At 35.4% G+C, this 18,880-nt stretch overlaps 3 protein-coding genes and 1 pseudogene across 4 annotated transcripts; 3 read left to right on the top strand and 1 right to left on the bottom strand.

Annotated features, from left to right (window-relative positions):
• Window positions 1-172: 172 nt before the first annotated feature.
• Window positions 173-7,447, top strand: LOC146940922 (DNA topoisomerase 2-like). The gene is made up of 19 exons (XM_085754706.1): window positions 173-1,084; window positions 1,572-1,864; window positions 1,944-2,010; window positions 2,096-2,366; window positions 2,457-2,656; window positions 2,861-3,070; window positions 3,206-3,319; window positions 3,489-3,599; window positions 3,906-3,983; window positions 4,076-4,417; window positions 4,503-4,636; window positions 4,742-5,090; window positions 5,176-5,359; window positions 5,430-5,479; window positions 5,582-5,977; window positions 6,057-6,228; window positions 6,339-6,397; window positions 6,486-6,570; window positions 6,715-7,447. Exons 1-19 carry the CDS (start codon window positions 611-613, stop codon window positions 7,344-7,346), a joined length of 4,221 nt encoding a protein of 1,406 aa, XP_085610832.1. The 5' UTR covers window positions 173-610; the 3' UTR covers window positions 7,347-7,447.
• A 1,093-nt stretch (window positions 7,448-8,540) lies between these two features.
• Window positions 8,541-10,408, bottom strand: LOC146940921 (uncharacterized; annotated as a pseudogene). The gene is made up of 3 exons (XR_015033510.1): window positions 9,971-10,408; window positions 9,771-9,861; window positions 8,541-9,611 (listed from the first exon to the last, which is right to left on the bottom strand). The product of XR_015033510.1 is annotated as an uncharacterized LOC146940921 (transcript).
• A 1,885-nt stretch (window positions 10,409-12,293) lies between these two features.
• On the top strand, window positions 12,294-18,294 carry LOC146940919 (uncharacterized). Its single transcript, XM_085754705.1, has 2 exons — window positions 12,294-13,011; window positions 16,743-18,294. Exons 1-2 carry the CDS (start codon window positions 12,322-12,324, stop codon window positions 18,048-18,050), a joined length of 1,998 nt encoding a protein of 665 aa, XP_085610831.1. The 5' UTR covers window positions 12,294-12,321; the 3' UTR covers window positions 18,051-18,294.
• On the top strand, window positions 13,523-15,526 carry LOC146940920 (uncharacterized). The gene is made up of 2 exons (XM_085757386.1): window positions 13,523-14,013; window positions 14,112-15,526. The coding sequence occupies exons 1-2, from the start codon at window positions 13,578-13,580 to the stop codon at window positions 15,524-15,526; spliced, it is 1,851 nt and encodes a 616-aa protein (XP_085613512.1). The 5' UTR covers window positions 13,523-13,577.
• Window positions 18,295-18,880: the final 586 nt, after the last annotated feature.

Below are 18,880 nucleotides of genomic sequence, written 5' to 3'. Positions count from 1 at the left end.
TTTGATAAAGTTGACGGACAAGATGAAATTTCATTCTTGACGATGGTTCAAGTAGTCAAAACTTAATTTCAACTTATTTGATTTTTCAGCCGAAATTAACTTTATAAAAATAAAATTATTTCTTTGTCAAAAAAAAAAATAAAAAAAAAATAATTTCAACTTTTTTGTCAATAGAAAGAAAACCAAACACATTTCCAAATGAACCCTCTTTCATCAGTCAAACGAATCACCAAAAATCAAAATGCCAAATGGCAAAGCTAATCAAACCCCTGATAATCCTCGTTCACATTTCAAACTCCCGCGCAAACCAAAAATCAACCGTTAGATCCCTTTCTCATCTCTCAGTCATTTCCAGATATTTTTTTGGTTGTGTGTTTTGTGAGTGAAAAAGGAATACTGCAAATCAGTGGTGATTTGCACCAATTCCGGGAATCAAGTATTTCAATTGATTTGCAGATTCCTTTTTAACTCGCATAACACACCCTCCCGAAAATTCACAATTTTTTTTTTTTTTTTGCTGTTTAATCGTGAATGCTTCGTGGTAACTCTCTCCGCTAAATTTAGCATTTTCCTCTCAAAAACCGCCGCCGACACCACCACACTGATCACCATGGGCGCCAACATTCCTTCGAAAACAATCGAAGAAGAACTCGAACACATTCTCCTCCATCCCGATACCTACATAGGTTCAACTGAAAAACACACTCAAAATCTATGGGTTTACGAAAATGAAGAAATGGTTCACCGTTCTATTTCCTACGTTCCTGGACTTTACAAAATCTTCGACGAGATTCTCCTTGACGCTGCCAAGAGAGATCCGTCGATGGATTCACTCAAAGTTACAATCAATCCGGAAGGGAATACGGTTTCAGTTTATAACAATGGTTACGGTGTTCCAGTAGGGCTTCATAAGGAAGAGGATGTTTATGTTCCTGAATTGTTCTTTGGTCACCTTAACTATGATTATAATGTGAAGAAAACTACTAGTGGAAGAAATGGTTATGGTGCTAAGCTCACCAATATTTTTTCGACTGAGTTTGTTATTGAGATTGCTGATGGACGTCGTTTGAAGAAGTATAAGCAGGTAGTGATTTGTTGATTTATTTGAATTTTTGATTTATGATCCTCCTAGGATTTTTTGAGCTGAAATTTAATTTGTTGATTTAGGATTCTGCTAGGGTTTTTAATGTTTGCTGTACAGCACTGAAATTGAATTTTCTGATTTAGGATTCTGCTAGGGTTTATAATTTTTGGTGTAATGAACTGATATTGAACTTGTTGATATATGATTCTGCTATGGTTTTTCATGTTTGGTGTAATGAATTGAAGTTTTTGTATATTTGATAATATTTTTATATATGCTCAATACAATGTAGAATCACCACAGACATCTGTTTGATTTTATTTTTGTGGATTAAGGATCTTGTTATGGTTTTTATTTTTAATTTTGAATGAAATGAACATAAATATTGGTTTATTTGATAATTTATATGTAGCTTCTACATTTGTGCTTTTGTTTGTGTTTATTTGGGTATGTATTGATGATCGGGTGAATTGGTTGTGTTATGAAGGTTTTCTCAAACAATATGGGGACGAAGTCTGAGCCAGTGATAACCGAATGCAATGCTAGTGAGAACTGGACAAAGGTAACCTTTAAGCCTGACTTGGAAAAGTTTAAAATGACATATCTTGAAGAGGACCTTGTTGCTTTGATGAAGAAGCGTGTGTTGGATATGGCAGGGTGCCTTGGAAAGACTGTTAAGGTTGAACTCAATGGTACCTTGATCCATTTTATGTCGTTCCGTGATTATGTTGACCTCTTCCTGAAATGTGCTGAGAAGTCCAAACCTGCACCCCTGCCAAGGTTCGTTTTTCTCTATGTGCCAGTGCATGTGTGGTTTTCCCGTTGTTGTTATATAACTTGAATTGGTTGTTGTTATTAGGATTCATGCTATAGTAGGTGATAGGTGGGAGATTTGCGTGAGTCTAAGTGATGGCCAGTTTCAACAGGTGACTAGTGAACTTCTCAAGTATACTTCGAGGTCAATTGATGTTAATTTTTTGTCTTACACGTCTTCATTTGTTGTTTTACCAGGTCAGCTTTGTTAACTCGATTGCTACAATCAAGGGTGGGACTCATGTTGATTACATCACCAATCAGATTATTGCCCATGTAATGAACAAAGTAAACAAGAAAAAGAAGGATGCCAATGTGAAAGCTCACACTGTTAAGAATCATTTGTGGGTTTTCGTCAATGCACTTATTGATAACCCTGATTTTGATTCTGAAACTAAGGAGACTCTCACGACTAGTCAAGCTAGTTTTGGTTCTAATTGTGATGTTCCAGAATCAATGCTAAAGGATGGTTAGTTGTGCTTCATTCTTTGGCTGTAATGTGTTCAATTAACTTGAAATTGTGTTCTTATTTACATTCACATGTTATAAATTTCTGCAGTTGAAACATCTGGAATAATGGACACCCTCCTATCATGGGCAGATTTTAACGAAAGTAAAGATTTTAAGACAACTGATGGAACAAAGATCCAGAGGATCCGTGGGATTGTAAGGCTTGAGGATGCCAATGATGCTGGTGGAAGGAACTCAGAGAAGTGTACTTTGATATTGACAGACGGAGATTCTGCTAAAGCCCTTGCTGTAAGTTTTTTTTCTATTGTCTATATGCAAAATAGTATAGAAAAAAGCATATCTCAAATTTTGGTGTGGATATTTTTCATTTAAGAACACAAAGATAAGTTAGAAGCATATAGTTGTTTTAATTTAAAGTCAACCACAAATCTCTAATATTTACAAAGAATGAGAAAAACTTAAATTAATTTGACATTTTTTTTTTGTATGAAGATGGCTGGCCTCTCTGTTGTGGGTCGAGACCACTATGGTGTATTTCCATTGAGAGACAAATTGCTCAATGTGCGGGTAGCGAGCAAGAAACAGATAACAGACAACCGAGAATTTCAAATTATACAGAAGATTCTTGGACTGCAGCAAAACAAAGATTACACAAATGTGAAGTCTTTGAGATATGGTCATTTGATGATTATGGCTGATCAGGTGAGACTTAAAGATCATGGTTTATTGCTGTTTTGACTTTTATGTTTGGTTTCAGTGGGATATGATGGGAATGACGATATACTATGCATGGTTTTTTGTTCCCCAGATTCTAATAGCTCAACTTTATGTGTTCAGGATCATGATGGCTCCCACATCAAAGGGCTATTGATAAACTTTATTCATTCATTCTGGCCATCACTGCTTAAAGTTCCATCTTTCATCGTTGAGTTTACCACTCCCATAATAAGGGTTAGTTTACTATTATTAATGCTGTATGCTGTATATTTGATGGTAATTTTATATTGAAAACACTAAGTTGTACATATTGTTGAATAAAATACCCCTTTTGGATATCACATCCACATCTCTCTCTCTCTCTCTCTCTCTCTCTCTCTCTCTAATTCATCTTTCTCTGCAGGCTTCTCATTCAAACGGGACAAAATTATCATTTTATTCCATGTCAGAATATGAAGTGTGGAGAAAAAGAATAGGGAACAATGCAAACTGTTGGAAGATAAAGTACTATAAGGTTTGTTGTTGTAAGCATGGAGAACCTCCATATATTTGCGCCTATAACTGTAAGTATGCCACTATATTTGCATATGCAGCATAAATGATGAAATCTTATTTAATAACTATCAATTATATATGCCTATGCGTATACATGTGATGAATACTATGTTTAAAATTTATTTGCATACACATACACACATATACATTTTATAACAATATTGTACTTTCAAGATCTTGTGACTCTAACCTGGAGAACCTCCATTTTTGTGTTTATAATTCGTCGTTTCAGTGTTTTCTTATTTTGTTTTTGGTGTTTGTATAGGGGTTGGGTACAAGCACTTCCCAAGAAGGGAGAGAGTACTTTCAAGATCTTGATAAGCACATGAAAGAATTCATATGGGTGATGTTTACCAATATGAGAATATGCTAATACAAGCTTACTCCTCTTCGGTGTTTTGTTAACATAAAGTTTACCATTCTTTGTTGTTGCAGCCTAGCACTTGCCATGATCTTGAAGCCAAACTCGTTAGATACAAGGGTTTCATTGACAAAGAGCTAATATTGTTCTCAAGGGCAGAACTCCAGAGGTCCATTCCCTCTATGGTTGATGGTCTTAAACCTGGCCAAAGGAAAATTCTTTTCTGCTCATTTAAGAAAAAGTTGTACAAAGAAATTAAAGTTAGCCAATTTATCGGTTATGTGTCTTTGCATTCTGCTTACCACCATGGTGAGCAAAGTCTTGCAAATACAATTATTGGAATGGCACAAGGTTTTGTTGGTAGCAACAACATCAATCTTCTCAATCCAAACGGTCAATTTGGTACTCGTAACTTGGTGAGATGAACCTGTATATGTTGTTATTGCAAAACTCCCCACGTTTCTTTTTAAATTTTATATTTATTGGATATTCCCTCTCCAGGGTGGTAAAGACCATGCTAGTCCCAAATACATTTACACCGAGCTAAATATTGTTACTCGTTTCCTCTTCCATGAAGATGATGATAAGCTTCTTAAATACTTGAATGAGGAGGGAAAATCCATTGAACCAAACTGGTATTTTGTTTTCTCCTTTTTTTCTAAGAGGCTATTTTGTTTGTGATTACTGACAACTAAGGACACCATATACATAGAACTGATTCAAATTTTAATTCCACATAGGTACATACCCATCATTCCTTTGGTTCTTGTCAATGGTAGTGAAGAAATTGGAACAGGTTGGAGTTCTTACATTCCCAACTATAATCCAAGGGAAATTATTGCCAATGTTAGATGTTTGTTGAACGAAGAGGAAATGGTGCCAATGGATCCATGGTACAGAGGATTCAGAGGAACCATTGAGAAAAGTATGAAGCAAGGAGGCTATAAAGTCAATGGCTCAATAGTGAAAATAGATGAACAAACTTTCAGAATCACAGAGCTTCCTATACGGAAGTGGACTGAAGATTACAAGCAGTTTCTTGAATCCATAACTGAAGGGACGCCTAACGTCAACGATCCTTTCATTGAGGTAACATGACTTAAACATTTTCTCGCCATATATACAATAGGTTAATTTGTGTCTTTTTTTCATGTGAAAGTTTTCTTTGTTTCAGGATTTTAGGCAAAATGGGGATGATGCAATTATAGACATTGAGGTCAAAATGAAGCCGGACAAAGTAGCTTCGGTCATGCAAGGACTATTCAAGAAATTTAAATTGACTAGCATTGTTAGCACGAGCAACATGCATCTTTTCGATGCGGAGGGAAAAATTAAGAAATATGACACTCCAGAACAAAGTATAACATTTGCTATGCATAACTGTTTTGAATCACAATATTATGTAATGTTTTTTGTATCATTATGCAGTTCTTGAAGAGTTTTATCCACTTCGGATGGATTATTATGAGAGGAGAAAGGTGAATTATTCTCTCAATGACTTATTATTATGAGAGTTCTATATCTATATTTTATACTAATTAATTAATACGAACTGAAATGCAATTTATGCATGCATGCAGAAATATATGTTGGCCAACCTTGAACGGCTATTGTTGATTTTGGACAATAAAGTCAGATTTATATTAGGGGTTGTGAATGGAGAAATTATTATGATCAACCGGAAAAAGGCTGAATTATTGATTGAGTTGAAGCAGAAAGGTTTTACTCCCATGCTGAGGAAAGGTAAATCTGCAGAACCACAAGTTGTAGGGGCAAATGATGAGAGTTCAGAAGGAGCAGCATGGGGTGACTACGAGTATTTTTTATCCTTACCTATTGAAACTTTGACCATAGAAAGTGTGCAGAAGCTGCTAGATGAAAAGGCTGAAAAGGAAAAGGAGCATGAGGTTTTGATGGGAACCCCAACAAAGTCTTTGTGGTTGAAGGATTTAGACGAGTTTGAAAAGAAACTTGATGTAAGAGACAATACTGAATTTGTTTATTTGTATTTGAAATAATGAAGGTCTGTATTACTATCTTTTGCATGTGTTTCAGGAGCTAGATAGCAAAGAGGCAGAAGAGGATGGAAAAAGATCTAACCAAGCAAGTAAAAAGGCAGCCAATGGTTTTGCTGCAAAACCTGCAATGAAGCCGCCACAACCACGAAAGAATACTAAGAAGACCAAAAATGTTGAGCCAGAGAATGATAATTCTTCAATGGAAATTGGCAAGCCTGAATTGTTGTTTTAGTGATTAATTAATAATAATATTATTATGTGTGATTTTTCAAATTTTGATATCCTTTCGGGTGTGAACTTTCTCGATTTGCATCAACAGAGAATGCTGTTGAAGTTGCAAAACCAAAAGGAGGATCGGTGTTTAAGAATACTAAGAAGGTATGCCAATTGCCTTATTCCTGTACTACATTTTTGTCCTTCCAATCATGTTTAAGCGCTTACATTTTCATAATATGCCGATCATCAGGAAGCTGATGACGATAGCTATATTCTATCTATTCAAGAACGCCTGGCTGCATATAACTTTGAATCACCTGGTGAAAAGTCGGGAGGTGAGTTTTTTTGGCTGAAGTAGTTAAATGTTCTGAATCTTCAATTCATTAGCCATGCTAGTACATAGTACATATATAATACATAACACATAATACTACATATGGTTATACATGCTAGTACTGAAGTTGGGTTTTCTTCCACAGCCATGGAAAGTGAAGAACCCGTACCTGCTGGGAAGAAACAGATTAACAAAAGGGGTGGTGCAAAAAAGAAGTCAAGTACCATAGGTTTGGAATCAGATAGTGATAATGAAGTCATTGATGATGATGACGACTTCGAAGTACAACAGAAGGCTGCCCTAGTTAAGAAGGGAGGGAGAAAGCCTGCTGCTCAAAATGCCAAGAAGGCATCTGCCGCCCCCAAGAAAAGAAATGTAGGCACCAGACAAACATTTGGTCAAAAATTATTTACTGATATGTTGCAGTCAGCTGAAAGTACAGCTACTTCACCAGAGAAGAAAGTGAGGAAAATGAGGGAGTCTCCATTTAACAAGAAAAGTAGCGGTTCTACACTGTACAGGGCTGCTAACAAGGATACAAGTCAAATTGAAGATTTGTCTCCTGGTTCTGCTTCTAACTCTCCTATAGCAAAGAATGAGGTGGTTGAGATTGCACCACACCCAGCAAGGGCTAAGCCTCACAGGGCTAATCCTAACCAAAACAAATATGTAGCGAGTGGATACGAGAGTGACAATGATTCCAATGAGGATGCAGAATTATCAGATTTTGTAGAAGTCGACCAGACTATTCCCGTAATTGCACTACAATGTAACTGAAATTTTATGCTTTAGTGAAACTAGATTTTGGATGTACCATTATTCTGTAAAACTTTTATCTGAACTCCTGAGTTTGCATGAATGAATCAGATTTGACTCTAGCCATCTTTCTTCTATTCCTTATGGAGATATACATTTGAATTGAATTGTTCAAAAGTTGGATTTTTTATACATTATAGGATGGGGAATTTCTTCTCTATTATCTTTCTTTGTCTCGTCTGCTACTAAACACAGTTTTTTATTAGTACCGATAACATTTTGTTTTTGCACTACCCGTGTTATTGATTTGATTGTCCGGATTGCTTATGCGGTTTTGATGAGGCCGAGCTTGGATTACATTGTGTGATAGTAGTATTCTAAAGTTTGTCTTATTGAAGGTTATCATAGTGTGAATTTCAACTGGGATTAAAAATTTGTGTTGTTGAGTCATGTCCCCAAGACAAATTAATAGTAATATTTTGATATTTACTTTATTAATAATTACTAAAGTTTTTTTTTTTTAAGGACAATAATTACTCAAGTTGTTCGCTTAAAAAATTTATTTCTAACCATATGGAAGGACAATAAAAATTGATCTGCCATAAAGCAGTCTACAGCAAAAACAAATTCTAAAGACTGTCCTGTCCTTTTTTATGTATAGCAAAAATGCATGATTTTGATACGTTTTCTGTAATCATCAGTCATATCATTATTTTGTCTCACATATTTGTTTTGAGGCTTTATGCAAAATTGAATTGTTAATTAGTCTCAGCTTTTCACGGTGGCACATGATGTGTGTCCCAGTTCATTAGCTTTGAGAAGAGTAGACAGATAAAATAAATAGAAATCTCGTGATCCCAAAAGTAGATCTAGCTAGCACATGAGATGCAGACTTAGAAATTTTTTTTTTCTGCCCTACTTTATTCCCAAAAATACAAAAATACCCTACTTTTTCGAAAAAATGCAAAAATGCCCTACTTTTCAGTACCACGCAACTGCCAGCAGCGAGGTACCGAAAAGCTGTCAGCCATACCACGCAACTGGAGATGGCGAGGTATTTTGTGTGTTTTTTTTTTTAATTTTTAAATACCTCTCAACTTGGAGTTGAGAGGTATAATAAGGACAAAAAATTTTCATAACTTGCATGGGACACACGTGTAGTTGTAGCAATATTAATAATAATAAATTAAAATTAATTTAATTTTAATAAACTAATAAAAATTATATAACAAATAAAATTACCATACAAGAAAGTCAACAATTATTATAAATGCCCTCCTGTCCCACACCCTCGTCTTCGACGATTTCTTCCGCGATTTACTTGAGAGTCATGTTGGTCTTCATCATTGTTATCTGTAGTTGGTTGTATTTGACTACCATAACCCAACGACAACGACACATCGTGTTCCCGTGTTGTCCATCCCATATCCAGAAATTGTTCATTGGAGTTGATCGAAGCCGGAGAGAAGTGAGATAGTAGGTTTGTTGGTGGGTAGTTGTAGTTTTGGTTGGTGTACATTGGGTATTGTGGGTTGTTGTAGGGGGGGTAATTGGTGTTGGACGGTCCAGCTTGGTTTGGGTCATTATAGGAGAAGTAGTTGGTGTTCGATGTGCTAGCTTGGTTTGGGTCATTGTAACCATAGTTTGACTGATAATGGGGCTCATATGCATTTCTCGGGGAGGTATATGGTGGTGGTTGGATGATATTTTGTTGGGGGTGTCGAGAAATTCATACATTACAGAACCTTGAGTGTTTTGTGTTGTATGTGGTTGGGATTGATGATCTTGTAGTTGAGAAAAAATGTCTTGATCCCAAAAATCATCTTGAATTGGTGTTTGGTTGTTGTGAATTTCAGGTTGACTTTCCGGCTCTTGTTCTATGTCTGGATCTGGATCTGAATTTGATGGTTGTGTGACAACCGAAATAGTTAGACGTGGGTTGAATGTGGTTGTCAACCACTCAATATACGCATGAGTTGGGGTGAGTGGTCTTGGCCGCATGCGAGGTAAAGTATAACGTCGTCGGTTGTCCCAATGTTCGCACTCTTCTGGAAAGCGAAAACCATTTGATTCATACCACGTCTTGAACCGTTTGTCCAACTTATGGAATTGTCGCATGTCTCGTGGGGGCCCTGGTATTTCTTGTGGCAAACCAAATTGAAGCATGACCCTATCAGTTGGATGCCATTCAACTTTGTCAAAACATATAAGGTAAGTTGTAGCAGTCCAATCCCAATAGTCTTCAGGCAAATTGTGCGGAACTTTCTTGTATGGTCTCCATTTAAACTGACAGAAGAGAGAAGTTTTAGTGTAAGGTTAACACACACACACAGATATATATATATATATATATATATATATATATATATATATATATATATATATAAACTCATAATTCTCCCTAAAAAAAATAAACTATTAATTCAAAAATGAATGATATATTACGTCATGTTCTAGTATCTCATCAAACTTTTTTCTGTAAGATATAGTGTCATGGCTTGGAGTCTCGTAGTATCTTGAACCTACACCTGTCCATCTATCAAATGATATAAACAAATTAGTAACTTATTTATCAAATAATAATATTAATAAGAAGCAAGAATATGTGAGGGAATTAATAAAAAAAATGAAGTGATCACGCTTACTTTAATCCTAGCGGCCACTGGAGTGGGTTATCATTTCTTGGAGCGATATGACTCAACCGACAATATCCCCAAACTTGTAACAGGAAATGACATCCAGCTATTACTTTTACATTTGGGTGTGATGCCTCACACAAGCCACGATAAAGATAAGACAAAACTGCTGATCCCCAACTATATTTTCTTGTTTCATTAAAATCTATTAACAAATACAACCAAGAGTTGTGCACAAATAATCCACTTTTATTAGGAAACAAGAACCCTCCAATGAGGTATAGTAGGTACCTCCTAGTGTGTTGTATTTTTACCTCCGGAGGAGATTGTTCATTGAAGTCATCATCAACCAGATTATCCTTCAACCACGCCAACGAGAGAGTAAAACCATCAGTTTTGTGTGCTGGAGGAGTTATTCCCATAAGTTGAGCACAATTATCCCAAGAAAGATATGGAGGATTCGCAGAGTTACAGGGACATAGAGATAAGAGTCAAGTCCCACATTGCTCCCTCGGTTAGTTCATCAGAGCCACCTTCCATATGAAAGAGCCACAGAGATAGGTGGCCTTTGTATATATTTGGCTTCATTATAATTTTAGTTAGTTAATTTTCCTAAAAAATAAATAAATTAGTCAATTAATCATTTTTTTGAAACATAGTCGATTAATCATTGATAATGTGCAATTTAGTTGAAAATATTTTATAACTTTTTTTCTTTCAAAGTCATGATTATTATAATGAAGTAATCCATTAAATTCTATTGTTTATTTAACCTTTAAAAAGTTGTTGTGACAATTGCCAAAAGAGATTTTTTTTTCCCATACATTTTAATAAACTTAACCAAGGAAATAAAACTAAACTTTTAACCAAAAAATAAAAATAAAAATAAAACTCAACTGTGAAGCTATATTATAACCGAAAAACTATGATTTGTTATTTTGATATATATAAAAAAAAAAAAAAACCTTGATTTCCTAATGCAGGTAAAAAGAAGAGTCTGATCGACCTGCATCGTTATGTAAAATATGTTTACAATGTCAATACAATTTTTAGCTATTTTGTGCCGTCAATCCAATGAGAGATCAAAATACTTTCATGTCACGTTACTAACTTCTTACTACTTATGTAATAGTAGGATGATGTGGCAAAATAGTGAATTTTGATTAGATATCGTTATATATCTTTTAAATCTTAGAAAGATAGAAGAGATTTTTCTTTGAATAATGTTGGATGTCACGAAATTTGTTTCAAGACTCGGTCAAGATGATGATTATATAAACTTCTAGCAACATTACACATTACATTGTCCGTGTTTTCCGACAAAGACCCTAGTTTTTTTTTTTTTGACAAAACAAAGACCCTAGTTTTTAAATTTTAACTGGTTGACAAATTATTCGTGAAGCTTTCCGATATGTATTTTTGTTCGTGTCAAGTTGATTCAGAGAAGTTATCATCATCATTCATCAACCATAAATAAAAGAAGGCTTCCAGAAGTTGCTGCTTTCTACCTTCAAGCATTGCAATAATTTTTGCAGCGCGAATAATGCAAAGTCTAGATCACGTAGGAAAACGATTTTACCTCAACAACCTAAAATCAGAAACAAAAATATTAAATAATTCCCCCGCCACTATCCCCTCCTGGTTAAATGACACAGTGTCACAGTCCTTATAATCAAATTTCCTAGAATAAACCAATCAACCTACCTACTGGAGTCACATGATTAATAGTACTACTTAAAAATCAATATCCTTTATCATAATAGTTGTCCCATAAATTATTGAAAATATGGTTGTTCAAATGAAAGTTAGTCTCAAATGGACTAAAAATACTAGGTGTTGGAGATGAGTCTTTGTCTAGTATTAAGTTTTATATTGAGTCAAATCAATAATCATAAAACATGTTTGTAATGCAAGAGATATTTGTTTCTATAAACTCATTTCATTTCTTATCTTTATTTTACTTGAAACTTGTTTTAGATGGTTGAAGTAAAAAACACATAAAAATCTTACCGTTAAAAATTTACCGCATTTAACATTCAACACACCTACAATGATTAGATTAAGATTAGACATTTCATATATTTTTTGAAATAAGTTATAAAATACATTAAAATTAAATCGTTCCATCTTGATTAAGCGACTTCACACACATGAATGAATGAGTCAAACTTTTGACCATATAATTTCCAAAATCAGGAATTAGTGTGTGGGGTTAGAAAAACAAAAAGAAATCAATAATATCCTATATGGGACTTTATGATGATCACTCACCGACAAAAGAATCTTCACCTTTCTATGCTTTCTTTTTCAACTTTTTTACTTCACCATAGACATTATTCATCACATTATCATCTCTAACAATGCCTCCGTCGTATTTTCCTCTCCGTTGGGAAAGCACAGGACAACAATGGTGGTACGCATCACCAATCGATTTAGCAGCAGCAAATGGCCACTACGATCTCGTCATTGAGCTTCTTCACCTCGACACTAACCTCCTCATCAAACTCACTTCCCTTCAAAGACTTCGCCGTCTCGAAACTCTCTGGAACCACGACGAATCGCAGTTCCAAACCGTCGCTAAATGTCGCTCTCACGTAGCCAAAAAACTCATGCTCGAATGCGAAACTGGAAAAAACCAGAAAAGAATAAACTCTTTGGTTAAAGCTGGATATGGTGGATGGCTTCTTTACACTGCTGCTTCAGCTGGTGACGTGGAATTTGTTTGTGAATTGTTGAGAAGAGAATCTTCTCTTGTTTTTGGAGAAGGTGAGTATGGTGTTACTGATATTTTGTATGCTGCAGCTAGGAGTAAAAACTGTGAGGTTTTTAAGATTTTGTTTGATTATGCATTGTTGAAGAATAGTGATGAATTGGTTTTGGATGAGGTTTTTGAGAAGGATATGGTGAATAGAGGTGTTCATGCTGCTGCTAGAGGTGGGAATTGGGAGATACTGAAACAGTTTGTTGGAAGTGTTTCTGATGTTTTAGCTTATAGAGATTCTCATGGATGCACTGTTTTGCATACGGCAGCTGCTATGGGACAAGTTGAGGTGAGGCCGTATATTTGAATAAACCGTCAATTTAATCCATAAATTATTGTTATATATGCAGTTTAGTTCCTAACTTATATGAAAATAATAAACAGAGCCGTCATTATATGAAGTCCGTCTATTTATTCATTCAAGTTTATGAAAATCCGTTAATTTTAGCCCCTGGTATCTTAATAGTAGGACTATATTGACGAATTTTATATTGTTGACTGGATGACTATGAAACTACTGTTTTAAGATCCTAATTTTTAGGATCCATTATCTTTTTATGTTATTGTTAGGAACTCTCTGATATGCTCTATTTGTTACCAGTTTTTAGGCATTTAGTTTTCAAATAGTAGTTTCTTTATGCATTATTTTAGGCTTTTCTTTATGTATAAATATGATGGTTATCATTCAATAAAAATATCCCTTTCATGTTGTTCACATAACATATTCTTTTCCACGTTAAACCTTTCTATATCCAACAAATTGGTATCTAGAGCCTTCTTCTTGGAGGGACTTGTGAGTGAAGTGAGTGAAACCCACCATAAAAGCTTAAACATTATTTTCAATTCATCAAACAGATGGATTCTGAAACATCCTACAAAGCCCTACCATTACCTGTGTTTGATGGTGAAAACTATCATATATGGGCAGCAAGGATGGAGGCGTATTTAGAGGCAAATGACCTCTGGGAAGCTGTTGAGGAGGACTACGAAGTTCTTCCTTTGTCAGACAATCCAACAATGGCTCAGATAAAAAATCACAAGGAAAGGAAAACAAGAAAGTCAAAAGCAAGGGCTACTTTGTTTGCTGCTGTCTCAGAAGAAATCTTCACCAGAATTATGACCATCAAATCAGCATTTGAAATATGGAATTTCCTCAAAACTGAATATGAAGGAGATGAAAGAATTAGGGGGATGCAAGCACTTAATTTGATCCGAGAATTTGAGATGCAAAAGATGAAGGAGTCTGAAACAATTAAAGAGTATGCAAATAAACTTATTAGCATTGCTAACAAAGTAAGATTGCTTGGTTCTGAATTATCTGATTCAAGAATAGTTCAGAAAATCTCGTGACTGTCCCGGAAAGATTTGAAGCATCTATCACTTCCTTGGAAAATACCAAGGACATGTTAAAGCTTACCGTGGCAGAGCTTGTAAATGCTATGCAAGCCCAAGAACAAAGAAGAATGATAAGGTCTGAAGGTTCAGTAGAAGGAGCATTACAAGCTAAATTAAAGAACTACAATGGTGGAAGGAATGAGAAAAGAAACCAGAGCAGCAATACAAGTCTCTTTTCACCATGTCCATACTGCAAAAAAAATAACCATACACCAGACAGATGTTGGTGGAGACCAGACGTAAAATGTCACAAGTGTGGTCAGTTAGGACATGTGGAAAGAATATGCAAGGCTCAACATCAGGGAGAAGCTAAGGCTGTTGAAGATCAAACTTTGGAGGAGCAACTCTTTGTAGCATCATGCTTTGCCACCAACACCACTCGAGAGAGTTGGCTTATAGATAGTGGTTGCACAAACCACATGACTTATGATCGTGAGCTCTTTAATGATCTGGACGAGACAACTATTTCCAAAGTCAGAATTGGAAATGGCGCACTTATCGAAGTAAAAGGCAAGGGAACGGTTGCAATTGAAAGCCTTTCAGGTTTGAAACTAATTTCTGATGTCTTATATGTTCCTAAAATTAATCAAAACCTTTTGAGTGTTACTCAACTGCTAGAGAATGGTTATAAGGTGTTGTTTGAGGATAAAAAATGTGTGATTAAAGATGCAAACAACATAGAAATGGTCAATGTTCAAATGAAAGGCAAGAGCTTTGCCTTGGATTTGATAAATGAGGAACAACATGCTGCTGTAAACAAGGAAGGAAGGATTCAGGTTGGTGTTGCGTTCCTCCACCATCCATCTATCGTGAACTCTGCGGGAGTGATGAGTTCCGTCGATACAATCAATGGAAACTCTGCAAAATCTGTCAAAGAACCTGTTCCAGGGGAAAGCCTGGAACCAAAACAGGATGTTACTGAAGTAAAAGCACAAGTTGATGCCATATGGGAACAAATGAATAAAGGAGTGTCCAATAACGTTATTAGCAGTTTTAAAAGCAAGCCTAACTCTACTGCAAAAACTACGACAAAGAAGAGATCTTTAAACTTGGATGCTGTCCTTGAACAAATCAAGAAGAAAGCAGAACCTGAATTTTTTGTAGGCTATAGCTCATCTTCAAAAGTCTATAGAATCTATCTTCCACAAAGCAACAAAGTAATTGTTAGCAGAGATGTCAAATTTCTTGAGTCAAATAGTTGGAATTGGGAAGATTGTGAGAAGTTTGAATTTCAGGAGGAGAATGAAGATGTTGATGATGAAACTGTTAGAGGAACTAGATCACTTTCAGACATCTACCAAAGGTGCAACGTTGCTGTCATGGAACCAGAAGGATATGACAAAGTTAGATATGAATTCTTGACACAAATGCTTGGTGTATGCAGTTTCAGAGTCAAGGAGGAGTGTTGACTGGATGACTATGAAACTACTGTTTTAAGATCCTAATTTTTAGGATCCATTATCTTTTTATGTTATTGTTAGGAACTCTCTGATATGCTCTATTTGTTACCAGTTTTTAGGCATTTAGTTTTCAAATAGTAGTTTCTTTATGCATTATTTTAGGCTTTTCTTTATGTATAAATATGATGGTTATCATTCAATAAAAATATCCCTTTCATGCTGTTCACATAACATATTCTTTTCCACGTTAAACCTTTCTATATCCAACATATATACTGACGACTTATTGTATTTAAACTCTTTAGGGACTAAATTAGAGAGATTGTGATACCTTTTTGTTAAATCAATGATTTATTCTAGCTTACTTTGATTTGCTTGTAGACAATTTATTATAAGTCCTGTTTGCTTAATATTAGCAAGGTTTTTAAATCATGGTTTTTAAAAGGTTGTGATGTCGTTGATTCTGGTTGCATTGATGTCGTAGTTGCATAAAAACCTTGATGTCGCAATTGTGGTTATTGAATATCTAGTATTCTTTGCATTCTTAATATAAGGTTTAACAGTAAATCATGTTCAATATGGACTTAGGTATTATGAAGTCTCTAAGTCTTACATCAAGTAGTATGAGATGTTTAGTGAAGTATTTATGTCCCATATCAAGTAGTATGTAGAGGGGGAGCCTTGACGCAACGGTAAAGTTGTTGTCACGTGATTGAAAAGTCACGGATTCAAGCCCTAGAAACAACCTCGTGTAAAAAACAAGGTAAGGCTGCGTATAATACACCAAAATGGTGGGACCCCTTACCGGACCCTGCGTATGTTGGAGCTTTTGTGCATTGGGTTGGCCGTTTTTTTATCAAGTAGTATGTAATGTTTGGTGGAGTACTTAATTTAAGTGACTTGGTTTTTCTCCCTTGATAGCTATATTTTAAGGGATAGTTCTCCAAGTACTTTAGTTGCCTGTCATGGTCCTTCAAGATGAGTCTGAACTATGAAGTATTGATTACATTTATCAAAGAATACCAACCATATTTTGGTCAATTTGTCCAGCATATTGCCTTTTTTAGGCTAACTCTAGCTTACATAGCAGTACAAAGAATCCAATTAATCAAGATTAATGATGATATTTTTAATCCTTTAGAAGTTTAACATGTTTAAAATTGGATATATGTATCCTACATTTTCACTGTACTTTATTTTGACATATATGATGGTAATGATGCAGGTGGTGAGAAAGTTACTTGAATCATTTGATATTATCAACTTAACAGATGCTCAAGGGAACACTGCATTACATGTAGCTTGTTACAAGGGTTACTTACCTGTGGTAAAGATTCTGATAAACGCATCTCCCTCACCAGCATTGTTAACCAACCATCATGGAGATACTTTTCTTCATTTAGCCGTGGCTGGTTTCAAAAGTCCCGGTTTCTGTAGACTAGACAAGCATACTGAACTCATGAAGCAGTTGGTGAGCGAAAAGATTGTGAAGACTCAAGACATCATCAATGTTAAGAACAACAATGGAAGAACCGCTCTTCATGTATCCGTGATTGAGAACATCCAGTGTGAGGTGGTGGAGTTATTGATGTCTGTGCCATCAATTGATTTGAACATTAGTGATTCTGATGGGATGACCGCTTTGGATCTTTTGAAGCAAAGATCACAATCAGCATCTTCCGATATTTTAATCAATCGGTTGATTTCTGCGGGAGGGATAAATTGTAAGCATAGTTCGTACAATTTTGAATCAAGCTGCACTGTGCAGCCGTTGCAGAAGATCCAAATAAATGTAAATGGAGGTAGTCCTGGGACTTCATTTAGAATCCCAGATGCAGAGATATTCTTGTACACTGGAATTGAGAATGCATCTATTGCTGATTATGATCTAACAAGTCCCGAATCATATTCATGTTCAAGTGAACTAAGCAATTCTGATGCTGCAAATTCCCCATATAACAAGTCGAACTCTGTCAATTATGCTGCAAGGAGCTTAAAGTTTCTTCTAAGGTGGCCTAGAAGAAAAGACACAAAAACAACTTTCTCAGAATTGGAAGATGATGATTCACTTGATCATTTCAGTTCAAGTAAAAACATGGAAGAGTTTCCAATCCCTTTAAGGCAAAGATACTCACAACCATGTTCCATTAGAGCACAATCTATAAGGAATTCTATTCCAAGTCCATCCTCCAAAATGAATTTCACTGCAGGCCTCATGCAAGGAGTAATTCAGCTAAATCCACATGTTACTCTTCCTACTCGTTCAACTCCTAATCTTTTTCAAGAATTATCCGTAGTTTCTCTTTCATCGCTCCACAAACAAAAGAGTCTTGATATAATGGGGCCCTCTTGCTCCGATCGATTGATAAAAGATGATGGCACCCTTCAATTGAACTACAAACATGGTTCTTTCGATAAGAAAACACTGATGAGTCGGTATCTTTCTTTTGGAGCACAAGGCCTGAACATGGAAGATTCAAAAAGCTGTGAATCAAATGGGAGTTATAAGTGTTTCAGTTCTTTAGTTGTTTAACCACTTTAACCAAATTACTTGGTTATGTCATCGGCTTGGTAAGAAAATGATAATAATATATTATTGTAATGACAATTTTGCAAATATTTCTTATGCAATATATGTATGCTGCAGAGGCATATATTGATAGTTGTAAAACAAAGCAATATATGTTGTAATTCTTAGCAAAAAAGTTATAGCACACACACCAAAAACTTGCAATAAACTTTTGCTGGACGGTTAAATATAAGTTATTTTTACTAAAGTTTTTTTTTTTTTAATATAAGTTAGTGAGTTACAAAACAAATAGTTAAATCACATTTAGACTCACATAAGTCATTTTAAAAAGTTTTTCTTTTTTTGTAAAATTAAATTAACAAGAATTGTAATGCTTTCTATTTTTGTAACTTTCCCACAGATAAGTCTCCTTTTGTTCTTGTTTAAAATATGGGGATGAGAGGGGAAATACTTCAGTGACTTAGCTTAGGTGCCATTGGTGCCATTGGAGAAATCCTGGCCGTTGATGTGTGTGAATGTGTGTGGGAATGTGTGTGTGTGTGGTGGAGATGTAATGGTATGGTGACATTTGTGCCATTAATGGCACCAAAGTGGTTCCCGGATGAGACAACCAGTTGAAGTTTTTTCACCAATATGTTTTCTTTTAGTAAGTACGTTCAGCCAAATTTAGAATGTAACTTTCTTAGTAATTCGTTAACTTTTTGACTAAGTTGCAAAAGTCTTCCAAGGAATCAGGGGATACCATGGTCCAAGAATCACCTCACAATGTCTAAATTCAAGCTACTTTTTCCTCTAATCAAACAACTTAAGAGTAACATGTAACCCATGCATAA

This window comes from Medicago sativa, chromosome 3, assembly GCF_051527215.1.
Source record: "Medicago sativa cultivar Bolivia chromosome 3, Bolivia_mono, whole genome shotgun sequence".
Lineage (NCBI taxonomy): Eukaryota > Viridiplantae > Streptophyta > Magnoliopsida > Fabales > Fabaceae > Medicago > Medicago sativa.
This window is presented reverse-complemented; position numbering and strand designations above follow the sequence as displayed.

Excerpts from the sequence above, each read along its gene's own strand:
- LOC146940920 (XM_085757386.1), top strand. The coding sequence starts at position 13,578 with ATGGATTCTGAAACATCCTACAAAGCCCTACCATTACCTGTGTTTGAT. Across the intron at positions 14,014-14,111 it reads ACTTATTAGCATTGCTAACA|AAAATACCAAGGACATGTTA; the intron begins AAGTAAGATTGC and ends TCACTTCCTTGG.
- LOC146940922 (XM_085754706.1), top strand. The coding sequence starts at position 611 with ATGGGCGCCAACATTCCTTCGAAAACAATCGAAGAAGAACTCGAACAC. Across the intron at positions 6,398-6,485 it reads TGTTTAAGAATACTAAGAAG|GAAGCTGATGACGATAGCTA; the intron begins GTATGCCAATTG and ends GCCGATCATCAG. Across the intron at positions 6,571-6,714 it reads ACCTGGTGAAAAGTCGGGAG|CCATGGAAAGTGAAGAACCC; the intron begins GTGAGTTTTTTT and ends TTTCTTCCACAG.
- LOC146940919 (XM_085754705.1), top strand. The coding sequence starts at position 12,322 with ATGCCTCCGTCGTATTTTCCTCTCCGTTGGGAAAGCACAGGACAACAA. Across the intron at positions 13,012-16,742 it reads CTGCTATGGGACAAGTTGAG|GTGGTGAGAAAGTTACTTGA; the intron begins GTGAGGCCGTAT and ends GTAATGATGCAG.